This window comes from Furipterus horrens, unplaced genomic scaffold, assembly GCF_987537825.1.
Source record: "Furipterus horrens unplaced genomic scaffold, mFurHor1.1.pri manual_scaffold_1, whole genome shotgun sequence".
Classification (NCBI taxonomy): Eukaryota; Metazoa; Chordata; class Mammalia; order Chiroptera; family Furipteridae; genus Furipterus; species Furipterus horrens.
The window spans coordinates 110,703,520-110,719,896 of record NW_028327171.1 but is presented as its reverse complement, the minus strand read 5'-3'; the positions used below and the strand labels follow the sequence as shown (position 1 = coordinate 110,719,896).

At 42.2% G+C, this 16,377-nt stretch overlaps 1 protein-coding gene across 1 annotated transcript in view; it reads right to left on the bottom strand.

The window, feature by feature from the left end:
- Positions 1-15,769, bottom strand: part of SLC51A (solute carrier family 51 member A) — a 29,667-nt gene extending 13,898 nt beyond the window's left edge. Inside the window, exons 1-2 of the mRNA XM_090278130.1 lie at positions 15,518-15,769; positions 14,809-14,903 (exon numbers count right to left, since the gene is read on the bottom strand). Of these exons, the coding sequence (XP_090134256.1) occupies positions 14,809-14,903; positions 15,518-15,555 (133 nt within the window). The 5' untranslated portion in view covers positions 15,556-15,769. The remainder of the gene's footprint in view (positions 1-14,808; positions 14,904-15,517) is intronic.
- Between the last annotated feature and the right edge of the window lie 608 nt (positions 15,770-16,377).

Genomic DNA, 16,377 nt, shown 5'->3' with positions numbered 1-16,377 from the left:
GAAAATGTTGGACTTTCTGTTTAACCTTCTGTGATTGTTTAACTCTCTGTAGCCTCAGGCTAACTGACAGTAATTGAGAAAGCCGGACTGCCTCCCAAAGAGAAACGTCAAGCCTAGAAGGAGGTTAATGAATGTACAAGTGTGGATAACTGCCTAATGTTATCTGTTAACTTAGGGATGCATTGTTCTTTCTGGTGCTTTTTGTGACAACCCATCCTATGGTTTTACTATTAACCTCCTATAAAAAGATACCCTATCCAGAGAGTGGTGTTGACTTCTTCCCAGCCGATCATCACTGGGAACAAGCAGCTACTTTGCCTATATATGTAAGTTTCTCCTACTAAAGCTCTTATAAATGTGAATAAGGCTATGCATCAGTTCTTTGAAATTAATCCTGAATTTCAACTTTTGAGACTTTTCCCCAACACAGCCCATGTTTCTTCAATAAGAACACAGAGAGAAGTCTTCCAGTCTAGATGGCGATGTAGGCAGACATAGCTTGCCTCTTTCCACAGCCACATCAGATATACAACTAAAATATAGAACGACCATCACTTAGGACCACCAGAAATCGAGTTGAACAGAAGTCTCACAACTAAGGAATTAAAGAAATCACATCCATCCAGACTGGAAGGCGGGATGCAGAATGGGCTGTCCCTCACCTACATGTGGTAGATAAAATTTTGGGAGGGGTATCTCGGGAGCGAGGAATTCCATCCCAACACCAGGCCTTCCACCCCAGGGTTCCAGTGACAGGAAGATAAGTCTCCATAACTTCTGGCTGCAAAAACCAACAAGGATTGAATCTGTGGGAGAAACTACTAGAGCCCCAAGAAGCTCCATCACTGGGGTAGCAGCTTGAAAGGCACCAGTGGTAGACAAGCAGAAACTGAAGTGTCTGGCATCAAGATGGGCAGAGGCCATTGTTTCTTTTCTAAACCCTCCCCTCACAGGGCTGGCAAAGTGGTGCCATATCTGAGACTCCATCAACCTGGCTAACACTGACCCACCTTGTATCCCCAGAGACTCTGCCCTACCCAACTTATGGGTCCACTGAAGCTGCTTATCCATATGGATGGCTGGTCTTGGCTCATGCTTCATAACTTCTCAAATCCTATTAAACAAGCAACAGCTGGCCTCAGTGAGCCCCAGGCCTGGCACTAGCAGCAGCCAGCCTAGATTCACAGCCTGAGGCTTCGCCTGGGAATCTCCAAGTCCAGTATAAGTAGCAGCCACCTCAGATCACTTTATAGCTCAGGAAGGGCAGCCCTGGGCAAAACACAGGTGGGGGCTGACCTTGGCTTGCACCTTCCAGGAAACCCCAGGGCCAGCTCACTAGTGGACAGCTATAGACCACATCAGAGCACCAACATCCTGCTTCTGCACAACTGATCCTCCATAGAGGGTGGAGATTGGTGGTCCGTGGTCACAGCCAGTCCTTGCAGCTGACTGGCATGGGTAAATTCTTACCATTGATCTGCCAACAGCAACCAAGGCTCGACTACAAGAGGAGGGTGTATTCAGCCCACATGAAGGGTGCACCTTGAGTACCCAGCTTGTATGATAGGACACCTACTACATTAGGCCATGCTATCAAGACAGAGTCAAAACAGCTCTACTAAATACACAGAAACAAACAAAGGGAGGCTGCCAAAAGAGGAGACAAAGAAATATGGCTCAGATGAAAGAACAGATCAAAACTCCAGAAAAAGAGCTAAACAAAATGGAGATAAACAATCTATCAGATCCAGAGTTCAAAATGCTGGTGATAAAGATGCTCAGAAACTCAGTGAGGACCTCAACAGCATAAAAAAAGTTTCATCAGAAACAAAGATACACTAATTGAAATAAAGAACAATTTATAGAAAAACAACAGTAGAGTGGGGGAAGCTGAGAATCAAATCAATGATCTGGAACATAAGGAAGCAAATAACAACCAATCAGAACAATAAGAAAAAAAAGAGGGTAGTATAAGTATCTTCTGGGACAACTTCAAGAGGCCCAATATTTGCATCATAGGGGTGCCAGAAGAAGAGAAAGAGCAAGAAATTTTAAATTTATTTGAAAAAATAATGCAAGAAAACTTCTCTAATTTGATGAAGGAAATAGACATACAAGTCCAGGAAGCACAGAGAGTCCCAAACAAGATGGATGTAAAGAGGCCCACACCAAGACACATCATAATTAAAATGCCAAAGGTTAAAGATAAAGGAAAAATCTTTTTTAAAATTTTATTTATTTATTTTTAGAGAGAGGGGAAGGGAAGGAGGCAGCGAGAGAGAAATATCAATGTGCAAGAGAAACATCTCACAATGCCTCTTGCACGCCACCAGTTGGAACCTGGTCCACAACCCAGGCATGTGTCCAGACTGGGAATTGAACTGACAACCTTTCAGTTCACAGGCCAGCATTCAATCCATTGAATGCCAGGGAAAATTTTATTTTTTTTTTAAAGATTTTCTTTATTTAATTTCAGAGAGAGGGGAAGGGAGGGAGAAAGAGAGGAAGAGAAACATCAATGTGTGATGGGTTGCCTCTCACATGTCCCCAACTGGGGACCTGGCCCGCAACCCAGGCATGTGCCCTGACTGGGAATTGAATCAGTGACCTTTCAGTTCGCAGGCCAGTACTCAATCCACCGAGCCACACCAACCAGGGCTAAAGAGAGAATCTTAAAAGCAGCAAGAGAAAAGCAGTTAGTTACCTCCAGGGGAGTTCCCATAAGACTGTCAGCTGATTCCAAAAGAAACTTTGCAGGCTATAAGGGATTGTCAAGAAATATTCAAAGACATGAAAAGCAGGGACCTACAGACAAGATTGCTCTACCCATTGAAGATATCACTTAGAATCAAAGGGCAGATAAAGAGCTCCCCAAACAAGAAAAAACTAAAGGAGTTCATCACCACCAAACCATTATTATATGAAATGTTAAAGGGACTTATTTAAGAAAAAGAAGAAGCTCAAAACTATGAACAATAAAATGTGAAAAAACACAAATCTATCAACAATTGAATCTAAAAAACAAACTAAGCAAACAAGAAGAATAGGACAGAATCATGAATACATAGAGCATTCTGATGGTTGCCAGATGAGAGTAGGTTATGGGGGAATGGGTGAAGAGGTGAGGGGATTAAGAAGTACAAACAGGTAGTTACAGAACAGCCATGGGGATGTAAAGTACAGTATAGGAAATGGAGTAGCCAAAGAAAGTGTTCATGACCCATGAACATGAACAACGGTGGGAGGATTGCCTGAGGGAGTGGGGGCTCCTGGGTGAAGCAGGTGCAAAGGGGGAAAATCAGGACAACTATAATAGCATAATCAATAAAATATAATTTAAAAAAAGAATACAGCCAAATGAATTGTCTTATATTCCCCCAAGGGAATATCACACAACAATTAAAAAGGATGAACTATTGATACATGCAACACAACACATTACTTCTAAAAACATAATGATGAACAAAGAAAGCCAGACTCAAGAGCACAAACTGATTTTGTTCATGTGAATTGAAGAACAGAGAAAACCAATCTATAATGGTGACAGAGGTTAGAATAGTGGTCTTTGTAGGAACATTAATTGGAGCAAGTATGAGAGATGTTGCTGGATGCTGGAAATGTTGCATATATTGATCTGGATGGCAGTTTCACAGATGCACACATAGATAAAAATTTATAAAGCTATATGCTTAAGATCATTGCCCTTAAATGCATGAATTATACCTTTAAAAAACCTTATGTGGGCAAAGCAGAATGAAAAATTGGCTTTCCAATTTAACCATGTAAAATTATAACCATGTTTAAAAGATTTAATTGGGAAGAGAAAGGTACAAAAAAGCTTAAGAAAAGAGTGAGGCACCAATATCTTTATCTTACAAAATGGAGAGTCAAGAAGTACTAACCATAGCTAGCAGAATAGGAAATAAACTATAGGTATAGTACATAAACGTATAAAGATAACCAACTAAAAATATTGACATAATTATATGGATGGAATGAAAGAAGCTTAGTGCTGAGTGAGCTAGATCCTCATGTATCATAGAGGCAGCTGCAGGTAATGCCCAAAGCTGATACCCAGAAACAATGATGTGCATATATTGGCAATCTGAAGGTTACATCAGCTAAAAAAGGAGGAGGACGATTAGAAATGAGAATGGATAGGGAAGGGGATTGTCGATTTTCATTAGTAGCCTTTTTGTACTATTTAAATTTTTAACCATGTTCACGTACTACTTGGATAAAATAAAAATATTAAAAAATCGTTGTGAACACCTGGCTGTTGTGGCTCAGTGGATTGAGCGTCGGCCTGCGAGCCAAGTGTCACTGGTTCGATTCCCAGTCAGGGCACATGACTAGGTTGCACATCAGGTCCCCAGTTGGGGGCGCGAGTGAGAGGCAACCACACAGCGATGTTTCTCTCCCTCTCTTTCTCCTTTCCCCTCTCTCTAAAAATAAGTAAATAAATAAACAAACTAACAGACAGATAAATAAATAATTAAAAAAACAAAATAAAACTGACAACAGCCAACACAAAGATAGCTGTCCAGGGTGAATGAATTAAAAAAAAAAAATGTGTAGAAAAATGCCTAGAAATACTAAAAACAAATAGCAGTGATGTTTTTGGGTGATGAGATTGTGGATGGTTTTTGCTTTCTTTTCTACCTTTTTCAATTATTCTATAATAAACATGTATTTTATAACAAAAAATTTTTAAAAGATACATTTTGAGAAACATATACTAATATGCAAAATTCGTATTATGTCATTATCAGAATCTAAATGTCAGAATCTAAAGGCAGCTGGAACGAACAACTGCTGACCCCATGGCTAGAATAACAATAATCGGGGCAAAACAAGAACCTCTCCGGAGTATCTGGTGCCACAGTTGTCTGTCGCACTTTGCTTGCTTAAAAGTGCGCCTCAGCAGAGGCTGTGTGGGGCTCCTATGGGCTCATGAGGGGGTCTGGGAGTGTCTATTAACCCCCTAACCCCTCTCCATTTCCCTAACCCCTCTCCATCTCCCTAACCCCTCTCCATTCCCCATAACCCCAATAAACCTGCTGCTTTCTCCTACTTCAGCAGTCCCTCTCATCACCCTGGCTTGCTCAATAAACTGCTTATACCTTACACCCCATCTCCAGACACACCTTCTAGCTACTGTGCCTGCCAGTCAGGCTTATAAAAACAGGACACAAAGTTGTAGGGATAGTATGATTTCTAATTAAATAAAAACATAGGAAAAGGAAACTACAAGCAATGCCTGTCTATGAGTGGTGGTATAAATGATTTTTCCTCTTTTTACTTTTCTGGATTTTCATATTTACTATTCTAAACCTGAATTATTTTTACAATAGAAATATTTAGTTAAAAAAATACACACAAAAGATAAAGTATAGATAGGCAGAAACCAAAGTTAATTCAGTAGATTTCTAAAAGCCAATGTCCATCGCTGGGAGGGGGAGTCCTGCCTGACCCCCACTCCCTCCTTGACTCTTGTCCTCATCAGCTCACTGAGAGCTGAGAGTGGAAACCGCCCTTTCTCAGGCAAGTCATCAAGGCGAAATCCTTCACCAGTCTTCACTGTCCTTCCCTCTTCCCTCCTCCTTGAAGCTCTTCCTTCCGCTTGGCTCACTGAACCACGTTCCTCGCAGTTCCCCGCCTGGCTTCTGACTGGGGTCTCCTCTGCTTATTCCTCATCCTTTCCCACACCTTGTGTTCTCCAAACGCAGTCACTGCAGCTCAGCTCTTCTCTGTTCCTAGAGGTTCAGGATTTTCCTACCACTCCAGCCTCCCAACAACCGCGTGAGTGTTCCCACTGCCAGGACTTCAAATTTGGCTTCTGTTGGTTCAGCTTCTCTCCCTGAGACCCTAGTGGATTTTTTTATTGTTGTTGATGTGTATGAGTTCTTTATATATTTTGGATATTAACCCCTTATTGGATATTTGTAATGAAAAATATTTGTTCAAATGCCCCTCCTCAGGCAGCCTCTTCTAAAAGCACAGTGTGATCTGCCCCTCCCACAATGACGTTATTTACATATTTATTTACTTGCTGTGGTTGGTCAAACTAGTTGGAAACCCATTTCCAATCAGTCATGGGACCAGAAGTTTACACTGGAACTAGACAGGGTAAGATGAAAAACTTTAAACTTGAATTTTTATTCATTTTGAATGTAAAATTAATGTTTCATAAGACTTTGAGAAGTTTTGTTTTTAACAGAATAGAAGAACCTAGTATTTTTGACATTTGTCATCTGTTGAGTTATACCTAAATCTATCTACCTTAATATAGAGGCAAACATTAGATTGCTGCTGTAGCTTTCATCTGTGCAGTGATTTGAAAATGTATAGTTTGTATTAACCTGAAAGATTAGCAATCAGCTAAAGATCTAATATTAAAATATATTTTATTTTAATAATGCACTTTCTAACCACTAAGGCTATTCTTCTGACTCACCATTTCATAGGTTATATTATCAAAGCTGGATTGAAAGGAGCCGTTATGCTTATTCAGCCAGCCAACCCTCCATGTGTCTCAATGGCTTTCGTAAATGATGTGCGTGGCTAGAATGCAAACTATCGCCATAGAAGTTAATCGGTCCACAGTAATTTTAAATTTATGATGATAAATAACTTTATTATTTATATTCTAATATATCCATTCGAGTATGGGAATAAAATATTAATAATTACAATTTTATCTAAAAATAAAAGACAGCTTTTTTATCAGTTAGTATTCAGATTGATGGTAATATGTCACATTAAAAATTACATATATTAATGAAAGCAGATTCACAATCCTTAATGATGATATGAGGTGGTGGTTACTGCTCTAGCCTCTACTTTTCCAATTTATAATTGTTTTATCCTCAGAGGCAGCATCTTAATCAGGCCCTCATCATTGCTTTTCTCGGTTTCAACAATGTGTCTGCCACTTAAATGTTTATGTACTTGAGCAAAACACTTAACCTTTTATGTGTATCAGTTTCCTTATCTTTAATAGTATATATGTCTCTGAGATGTGTGATGATTAAATCCATGTAAAAAATTTAGAATAGTGGTAAGAACTCAATTAATATAAGAACATAATTAATGTTGGGTATATTTACTAATTTACTGACTTATCTCCATGTGTCTGAGAACCAAACTGCTCTTTCATAGAATATTACTTTCATCTTAGCATTCATTCTCTGGCTGGTTTGGCTCAGTGGATTGAGCGTCGACCTGCGAGCTAAGTGTCGCTGGTTCGATCTTCCAGTCAGGGCACATCAGAGAAGGAAAACTCTGACTCCAAAAAACCTCCACTGCCTTGCGGCATACCTCTTCAGGGGAAAGGCTAAGGGAGTAAACCCCGACAGAAAATCCGGAGCCGGAGTCCCTAAGGCGGTTTGACGTTGTAGTCAACACCGGCAACTCCTGCGGCGCACCTGAAGCCAAGCTGTATTGACTCCGTCTTTCCCTTGGATCCTTCAGCTGTGAAGAGTGGGGGGGTCTGCTGCATGGGCAACAGCAGACCCTCCATATCACCGTGCCCAGGCTCTGTAGCTTCAGCTTCACTGGAGAGGACACTCCAGCGTCATCGCAAGATGTCGATTCAACATGGGAGGAGACAGATACCGTGTCACTCCCGAGTCGGACTGCACAGCCATTCTCGGCGGTGCAGATAGACTCTTAAGAAGCTACACCATCGTCTCTCGAGACGGACGGCTGCCGCCGACGACGACGATTTACTTGCTTATTGTCTGTCCCGCACCTCACTGTAAACTCCACCAAGGCAGGGACTTGTCGGTCTTGCTCTCTGTTCTATCTCCAAGCGTTTGAAACAGCAACTGTGACTATTTGTCGATAGAAAGAAATAACCCAATGAGAATTTCAATTGTCAGCTCCATTTTACAGGCTTTTTCAGGAAACAAAGCTTAGAGTGTTAAGCACTTTGCCCAAGGTCACAGGGCCTTGAAGTGAAGGAGCTAGGATTTAAACCCAGGGGTTTCTCAGACTAAACCCCTGCCCTCAATCATTACGCATGCTTACTATTGGTTGGGTTCACATCAATAGAGTGATTGAAACAACCAAATGCAACCCTGAAAGAGTAAGTTAATGAAGGAGGGGGAAGGGCACATTCTGACTGTTCAACGCAGAAATGCTTCTGCACCTTCTTGTAACTGCTGACTTCGGTACTTCTTTCTTTCTCATACTTGCAGTTATCTATAGGCTCTTGTATCCACCTCCACTGCGCAAAAGCTGAGAAATAGAGTTCTTTAGCATCATAGCCTGGCACCACTGCTCTCCACCAAACATTTATCTCTTAAGAGACTGTCCCCTCCCCTATTTTTCTGCATCTTAATCAATATTATGGGATAAAAGTGTCTATACTTATGTTTTTATACTCTGTTTTCATGAAGCACTCCTTGGGATTAGTATTCCAACAGAAACGCTTGTCTAACTAAACATTTTGAATACAATTACAACTGTAGCAACTAGAAAATTTCCCACTGTCTCTAAAACACTGAAGATTACTTTTTATATAATGAAAACAATACGAGAACATTAAAATTTTGAAGAAAGAGTATTATTCATAATCCTAGCTGGTTCTTAGTCAAAAATTATTTGTTTTTGCATATCTGTCTCCATGGAGGTTAAGAGCATAGACCCTGGAGTCAGAGACATGAATGCAAAGTAAAATTCCACTCACTACTTGCTCTGTGACTTTGGACAGGTTACATATCTTCTCATTAAATCTCTTAGCACAGCCCCTGGCATGTAGTATTTGCTCAATAAAAAGTAGTTTAAAAAATCATCCTGGTTAAGTGATATATTTTATATTACTGCAATCATACTATAAATTTTTGTATTCTGTTATTTTAATCTACATTTCAAAATGACTTCTATAGTTATATTTTTAATTATAAAAATATCAAAAGTAAAGAGAATAATAGAGCAAACATTACTATACCCATAAGCCATTTTAAAGTGTTATGATATTGCTGATTTTGCTTCAAAAGTTATTTTTAGAAAAGCTAAACATTACAGATGCATTTGAAGGCTCCTATGTATACCTCCTAGATCCTTTTCCCATCTCTATCTCACCTCCCAGGGCTAACTAGTATTAAGTTGATGTATGTCTTTTCCATTTATGTTTTCTTTTTTTAATGGACATTTTTCTGCTATTAAAAAAAGATCTTATTTATTTATTTTTAGAGAGAGGGAAAAGGAGGGAGAAAGAGAGGGAGAGAAACATCAATGTTTCTGGGGACCCGGCCTGCAACCCAAACACTTTGGTTGTTTCCATGTCTTGGCCACCATGAATAATGCTGCAATTAACATAGGGGTGCATATATCTTTACTAATAAATGCTTTCAAGCTTTTCAGGTAGATACCCAGAAGAGGGGTTGCTGGGTCATATGGTAACACTATACTTAATTTTTTGAGGAACCTCCATACTGTTTTCTTTAGTGGCTGTACCAGTTTACATTCCCACCAGCAGTAGTGGGGGCTCCTTTTTCTCCACAAGCTTTCCAACACTTGTTATTATGGGTCTTGTTGATAATAGCCATTCTAACAGGTGTGAGGTGATATCTCATTGTAGTTTTCATTTGCATTTCCCTAACAGCTAGTGAAGTTGAGCATCTTTTCATGTATCTATTGGCCATTTGTACGTCTTCTTGGGGGAAGTGTCTGGTCAGGTCCTCTGCCTCTTTTTAAATTGTGACATTTGGATTTTTTTTTATTGTTGTTGAGGTGTATGAGTTCTTTATATATTTTGGATATTAACCCCTTATTGGATATTTGTAATGAAAGATATTTGTAATATTTTTTATTCAGTTGGTTGCTTTTCTGTTTGACAGTTTCTTTTGCTGTGCAGAAGCTTTTAGTTGGATATAGTCCCATTCATTTATTTTTGCTTTTGCTTCCCTTACCTTTGAGGTCAAATTCATAAAATCTTCTCTAAGACTAAGGTCCATAAATTTAGTACCTACTGACATTGTTTTCATGATTGTTGTTATTTTCATTGACAAACAAATGCTACAATAAGCATTCTTGTCTCCTTGGCACATACAGGAAAGTTCCTCTATTCATATACCTAGAATTAGAATTGCTAGGCTGTAGGAGATGAGAATCTTCAGTGTTACAGATATATAATTACACTCTGAAGTGGTTATACTATCTGTAATCCCACCTGTAATCTATGAAAGTTCACAGTTCACCTCAAATTCACCTTCACTTGGGATTATCAGGCTTTTTATTTTGCCTATAAGAGTGTAGTGAAATGATATTTGTTGTTTAACTCTTGGTTCCTTAATTCCTAAAGAAATAGACAATCTTTTGGTATATATTGGTCATTTGGGTTCCCTCTTCTGAGAATTGCCTGTTCATATATTTTATCCAATTTTTATTGGGTAATTTTACTTAATACTGACTACTTATCCTTCATTAATTATAGGCTTGAAATTATTTTCTTCCAGTCTGTAGTTTGACTTTTAACATTTTTTTAAGAGGTACATTTTATTTTTATTTTCTAAATATGCTTTATTGATTATGCAGTTACAGTTGTCCCAATTTCTTTTCCCTATGTTCCCCTCCACCCAGTGACCCCCCTCCTTCCAGTTGTCCCCCCTCCAGCCTTAGTCCATGCCCATTGGTTGTGCATATAGTTCTTCTCAACATCTTCCTGTCTACTCCACTCCTTCCTACTATGTTTCTTAATTCCTGTACCATCTCCCTCCCTTTCTCCCCTTCCCCCTCCCTGCTGACCCCTCCCCAAAATGTTCCCCATACCTATAATTCTTTTCCCACTCTCATTGCCTACTTAGTTTGCCTTTGTTTCGATTCCCAAGCTTCTGTTGTTGGTTGTTGTGATATAGTTTTCATTTTAATGTTCATAGTTTTGATCCTCTTTCTCCTAAACTAGTCCCTTTAACATTTCATATAACAGTGGTTTGGATCTGATGAACTCCTTCAGTTTTACTTTGTCCTGGAAGCACTTTCTCTGCCCTTCCATTCTGAGTGAAAGCTTCTCTGGATAGAGTAATTGTGACTGTAGGTTTTTGCTTTTCATTCCTTTGAATATTTCTTGCCAGTCCCTTCTTGCCTGCAGAGTTTTTTTTTTGAGAAATCAGCTGACAATCTTATTGGGACCCCTTTGTATGTAATTCTCTTCTTCTCTCTTGCTGCTTTTAAGATTCTCTCTTTATCCTTAATTTTTGACATTTGGATTATAATGTGTCTTGGTGTGGTTCTCCCTGGATCCAGACTTTTGGAACTCTCTGTGCTTCCTGGACCTGTAAGTCTATTTCCTTCCCCAAGTTAGGGAAGTTCTGCTTTATTATTTTTTCACATAATTTTTCAATTTCTAGTTCTTCTTCTTCACCTTCTGGCAACCCTATGATTTGGATGTTGGCCCGCTTATAGCTGTCTGATAAGTTTCTGAGCCTCTCCTCATTTTCCTCACTTCTCGTTTCCTGTTTCTGCACTGGTTGACTGTTTGTTCCTTCCCTATGGTCCTATTTGTTGATTTGATCCCTGGTTTTCTTGCCCTCACCACTAGTTTCGTATGTGTTTTTGTTCATTTCAGAAGGACTAGCCTTCATTCCTTCCCTGTCTTGTTTAAGATCTACTGTTAGTTCTATAAGCATTCTTATAACTAAAGCTCTGAACTGTGGCTCAGAAAGATTTCCTATCTGCTGAGCCATTAGATTAGATATTTGCTGTCTGGTCAGCTGCATCACTGGGATCTCTATCATGATCTGTGACATCTTGAACAGTTTTGTGTTTACCTTTGCTTCTTGGGAGGGGCTGTCACACCTCCTACACTATAGTGGGTGGAGTCCTGTGTACTCGTCACTACAGGGTGACCCTTCTCACCACACTGTGGCACTTTGTGTGGGGGCGGGGGTCCAAGATAGATTCCTGCTGTTCACTTTCCGCTGAGAGACTGGGAGCCTCCTCCTCTGTCCCCACCCTCTCTGGCCCTCACAGTCCATGGCAATGGGGGTCTGCCTTCCCTGGCGTTGGAATCACGAGCTGACGGGTCTGGTCTGCAGCCGGGGGTGCTCCCCTGGTGCCTCTCGCCTCCCCTTAAATACGGGTGTCTGCTTACTGCCATCTCCGCATCATCGCCGCTGCTGCTGCCGCCAGCACAGCTTGACCTCTCCGCCCCAGCTTCGCCCTTCCTACCCATCCAGATGAGCACCACTTCTTTATAACTTCATACATTGGACTTACATTTATTTTCTGGAACTTCTGGTTATTTCTGGTTTTGCAGTAGTTATATTCCTTCTTAGTTGTGGAGGGAGATGGAGCGTGTCAGTCTAGGCCTCCATCTTGTCCGGAAGTCTCCTGTGTGTCAACTTGTAACATTCTTTATAGTGTTGTACAGGAGTTTGTTTGCTTTATGTAGTTAGTCTCCATGATCGTTTATGCTTCTTGTGTTTAAGAAATTATTCTCTACTCTCATAAAGAGAGCTTTCTATTTTTATTTTGTACAAATGTTTGCATTTTACATTTAGGTATTTAATCTACCTGGATTAAAGCTATGTTTGAGTTTTTTAATGTTTATTTATTTGCAATAGGGACAGGCAATGGCCCGGCATCACTTCTTGAAGAGTCCACACTGCCCCACTGAGTGGGCATGGCATTATTTCTGGGTCCTGTATTGTGTTCCATTTTTCTACTTGCTATCTTAATCACTCTAGTCTTATTATAAGCCTTAATCTCTGGCAGGGAAGGTCTTGGCTTTTCATGGTTCTTTACAGTTCTATAAAAAGGTTTGGATAAGTCCATTTAAAAAAATCCTGTAAGGATCATAATTGCAATTATTTCACTGGCATTTCAAAAACTGATTATTGAAATGTTCAATAATCCTTCCAGAATAGCTCTTTCTGAAATGGCATTTATTTTAAGGGACGACAGAGTTTAAAGATGAAGGAAGGGGTTTCTCCACATCCTCCAGTGGGCAGCTCTTTCTGACATGCCTGCTTCTGTCAGTGTCACCACCACTGCCCATGTCCCCAGAGGCATCATAAGTTTCTTTTTCCTTCACTTCACTTGTCTAGGTATTTATTTACCAGATGGCCTGCTCTTTCTTAGAATTTCCTGTGCTTTCCAACCTTCCCTTTCTTTCCCTGATATTGCTCTGACTCAGACTATTGTTCCTCATGCTGGGCTGGGGCAATAACCCCCAGTTTATACCCCTGATTCTCAAGGCTCTTCTTCCTTAAAGTCCAGCCTCATTACTGATTAACGGTCCCGAGGCAATACCCAGCCCCTCCCAACCTCAGCGCCCTCACCAGGCTCCTTCTGCCCACAGGATAAAGTACAACTCTTCTGCCTGACACTCACTGGGCCCCACCTCACCTGCCCAGCCTCTCAATTGTCCACTTCCCCATCAGCAACCTTGGATCCTGCCTGATTTAGCTCCTCAGTGTCTGGGGATCCTGCCTGCTCATTGTATTTCTTCCCCACCCTAGCAGTGCTCACCACCTGCTCGTGGCTTCTAAGTGCTACCCACTCCAACAGTTGCACCTGGGAACAGGCAGCTCGTCAGACTACCAGGCCCAGAATGGTCTCCCTACTTTGAACACCCTTGGTCCTTCTATTTTGCACATTTTGTAGCCAGGCAGTATGAGATCCATTTTCACTGCATAAGGCTGGGTTTCTCAATCTCCACTGACACTTTGGCCAAGATAATTCTTTCTGGGAGGTTTTCCTTTGTTTCCAGGGCAGCATCCCTGGCCTCTATCCACTAGATGCCAAGTAGCACCCTCTAGTTGTGACAACTTAAACTGTCTCCAGACATTGCCAAAAGTCCCCTGAGGGACAAAATTGACTCTGGCTGACAACCACGGGTGTAGGGGAAGACTTGTATCACCAGATGCACTCTGTGAACAAGAGGTTCCTGGAGCTAGATGTAGCAGCTGCCTACTGACAGCTAAGAGGTTTCTCTGGACCCTCTCTGGCAGTTGGCATTCACTCTGGTTCAGAACATCTGAAACAAGGCTGAATGTTGTTCAAGGACATGCCCATGTGTGCTTCCTAAGGCACACTGACCACATCCTGCTCTTCAGTAAGAGTCTACTCCTTTCAGGTAGACGTTTTGGAAAAGCATTTAGGTGCCATAGAGACACAAGCTGCTATGTATTATTTTCTCAAAGGAAGTTAATCATGCAACAGGAAAACAAAATAAAACGTGGGTGAGCAACGTTTGCTGTGAAGATGCTGGGGTAATTTGAACGTCATATTTTGTGCGTCCGGGAAATAAACAGAGTCCCATCTTCAGCCTTTCACTTTCAAAAAATTCAGTAATAGAAATCTAGTTGGCCAGCACTGTCAGAATACTTCCGCAGGTTCACCTAAGTTTTAAGAACATTATTCATAATAGCCACCGCTCTTGAATGATATAGGCCCTTCCCCAAGAAGGCCATTGTGCAGGCCTCAAGGGGATTCTGTGGGGCTTGGGTCATTTGAGCACCATCTTGAGGCCCTGGATGGTCTTGGGGTCTGAAAATTGTTCTAGGCCAGGGTCCCCAATCTGAAGGAGCTTTGAGGCAAGGATAGATGGGAGGTCCAACATTCAGGTTTGTCTCCTGGGCTAGGTTGTCACGCCCTTCTTTTGGCCTATTGGCTCCTTGAGGAGTTGTTCTTCTCCAAGGCCTTAACTGTGATAGACTGACCCTGGGACAGCCATCCTCCCATGCTCTCCAGGCTGGCCAGCTGAGGGCCACCGCTCCTCTGCTCCTCTCAGCTGTCCTGACTTACCACGGGGACGCTCATTTCCTTTTTTTTGTTCCCTCCAGAGATGGTCCAACTCACCTCTCAGAAGCTGGGCTGCAGTGGGAGGTAGAGAGAAGCAGGCAGAGGGGATGCTGTAATTGGTTTTCAGTACTTCCATAAGGTCTGCTGTGTACCTGCAGAGACACAGCCTGTGTTCGGATACAAGTACTTGTGCACAGGAGAGGGTTCCAGAAGGGACACCAGTTACTGGACACTCCCTCAAACACTTCTGGGTTCAGGGAGCTTGTCCATTTCCCCTCAAGTTCCTGATTCTTGGAGGGAATGGAGAACGGGCCCTGTTGAGTCTGTAAGGCAGCCTGCCACCTAGGCCGTGGACAGGCTTGCTTGGGCACCCACAAAACCCACAATCCATTCACTTCACGTTCCTTGGAGCAGCAGCCAGGGAGAAAAAGAAGAATCCCAGGGAAAGAGTGACCCTTAGCACAGGGATGGGTCCACAGTTGATGAGGGGTCTGTGCATGCACCCTCCTCCCCCAGCTCTCAACCCTGGGATCCTTCTCTCCTTGGACGGGGAGAGAAAGCCAAGGCTCTGAGGAGTCATGCACTGGCCAGACCTCACAGTGTCCCTGAGGACTTCAGGGACAGCCAGACCATTATCAGTTCTGTCTCATTCTGTGTGCTGGAAACCAAAGGGTACTGGGAGGGAGGAAGGGATAGGCCAGCATGATAGAGGCCACCTGCTGCTTAGCAACTTGCTCCTGGCTCAGGGCCTGCCGCCTTCACTCACCTGGGGTCAAGCTTTATCTGAGTCCTGTCGGGCTCCATTGACTTCCCTCCTTCTCAGGTTCTTGATTCTGGATCTTGGCAGGCACTGAATGGGAAGGAGAGGCAGGCAAGTGGGAACCCTGAGGTAGGTGGCTCCTGGCCCTACTGACTGCCAGCCTCTTCCTAAGGTACTCAGGTAGAGGATAGGTAGAGTGGCTGGGTCGTCCGTGCTGGCTCTCTCCCTCCTCAGGCCTCCTTGCCCACAATTTCTATCTCAGAGTTCATCCCAGAGTAATTTGAAATTTGATCCTCTCAGCTGGCTGAGTTCCCAGGTTCCTGACTCCGCCCTGTCCTCTAGGTGTGGCCCCTCCTGCCTCCCTCCCATAATACCTTTGGCCATCCTTTGCCCCTGGCCCACCCCCATCCTGTATCTTCCCCCACCCCTGCCCTTGCCCCCAAGAAGTCTTCTAGAATGGAGATAAGGACAAAGTTCTCAATCTTTCCTTCAGTGTCCCCCAGTCAATAACTACTTCTCCCCAAGAACCTGGCTGGAACTCAGGCTCTGGGGCCCTGGGGTGAGAGAATCAGGACTGAGGTCTTGACTGTGTTGGTGGTGGTAGCTTAGAATGTGAAAGGAAGGGCTAGTTGGAAAGGCCAGACGAGCCCCTGTGAGTTTCCTAAAGCCCAGCCCATCATATCTTAATGACCGGTTTATCCAGCCAAAAGCAGCTGAAGATGCAGCAGATGGGAGAGGGAGCCTGTATGTAAGAGGCAGAATTGTGAATGAGATTTCTGAGCATATTGACAGATTTTTAAAAACTGTGCCAATTGCTTATGAACTGTTTTATTGATGGGTAATTTTTTGTCTCTCTCCAAATAGAT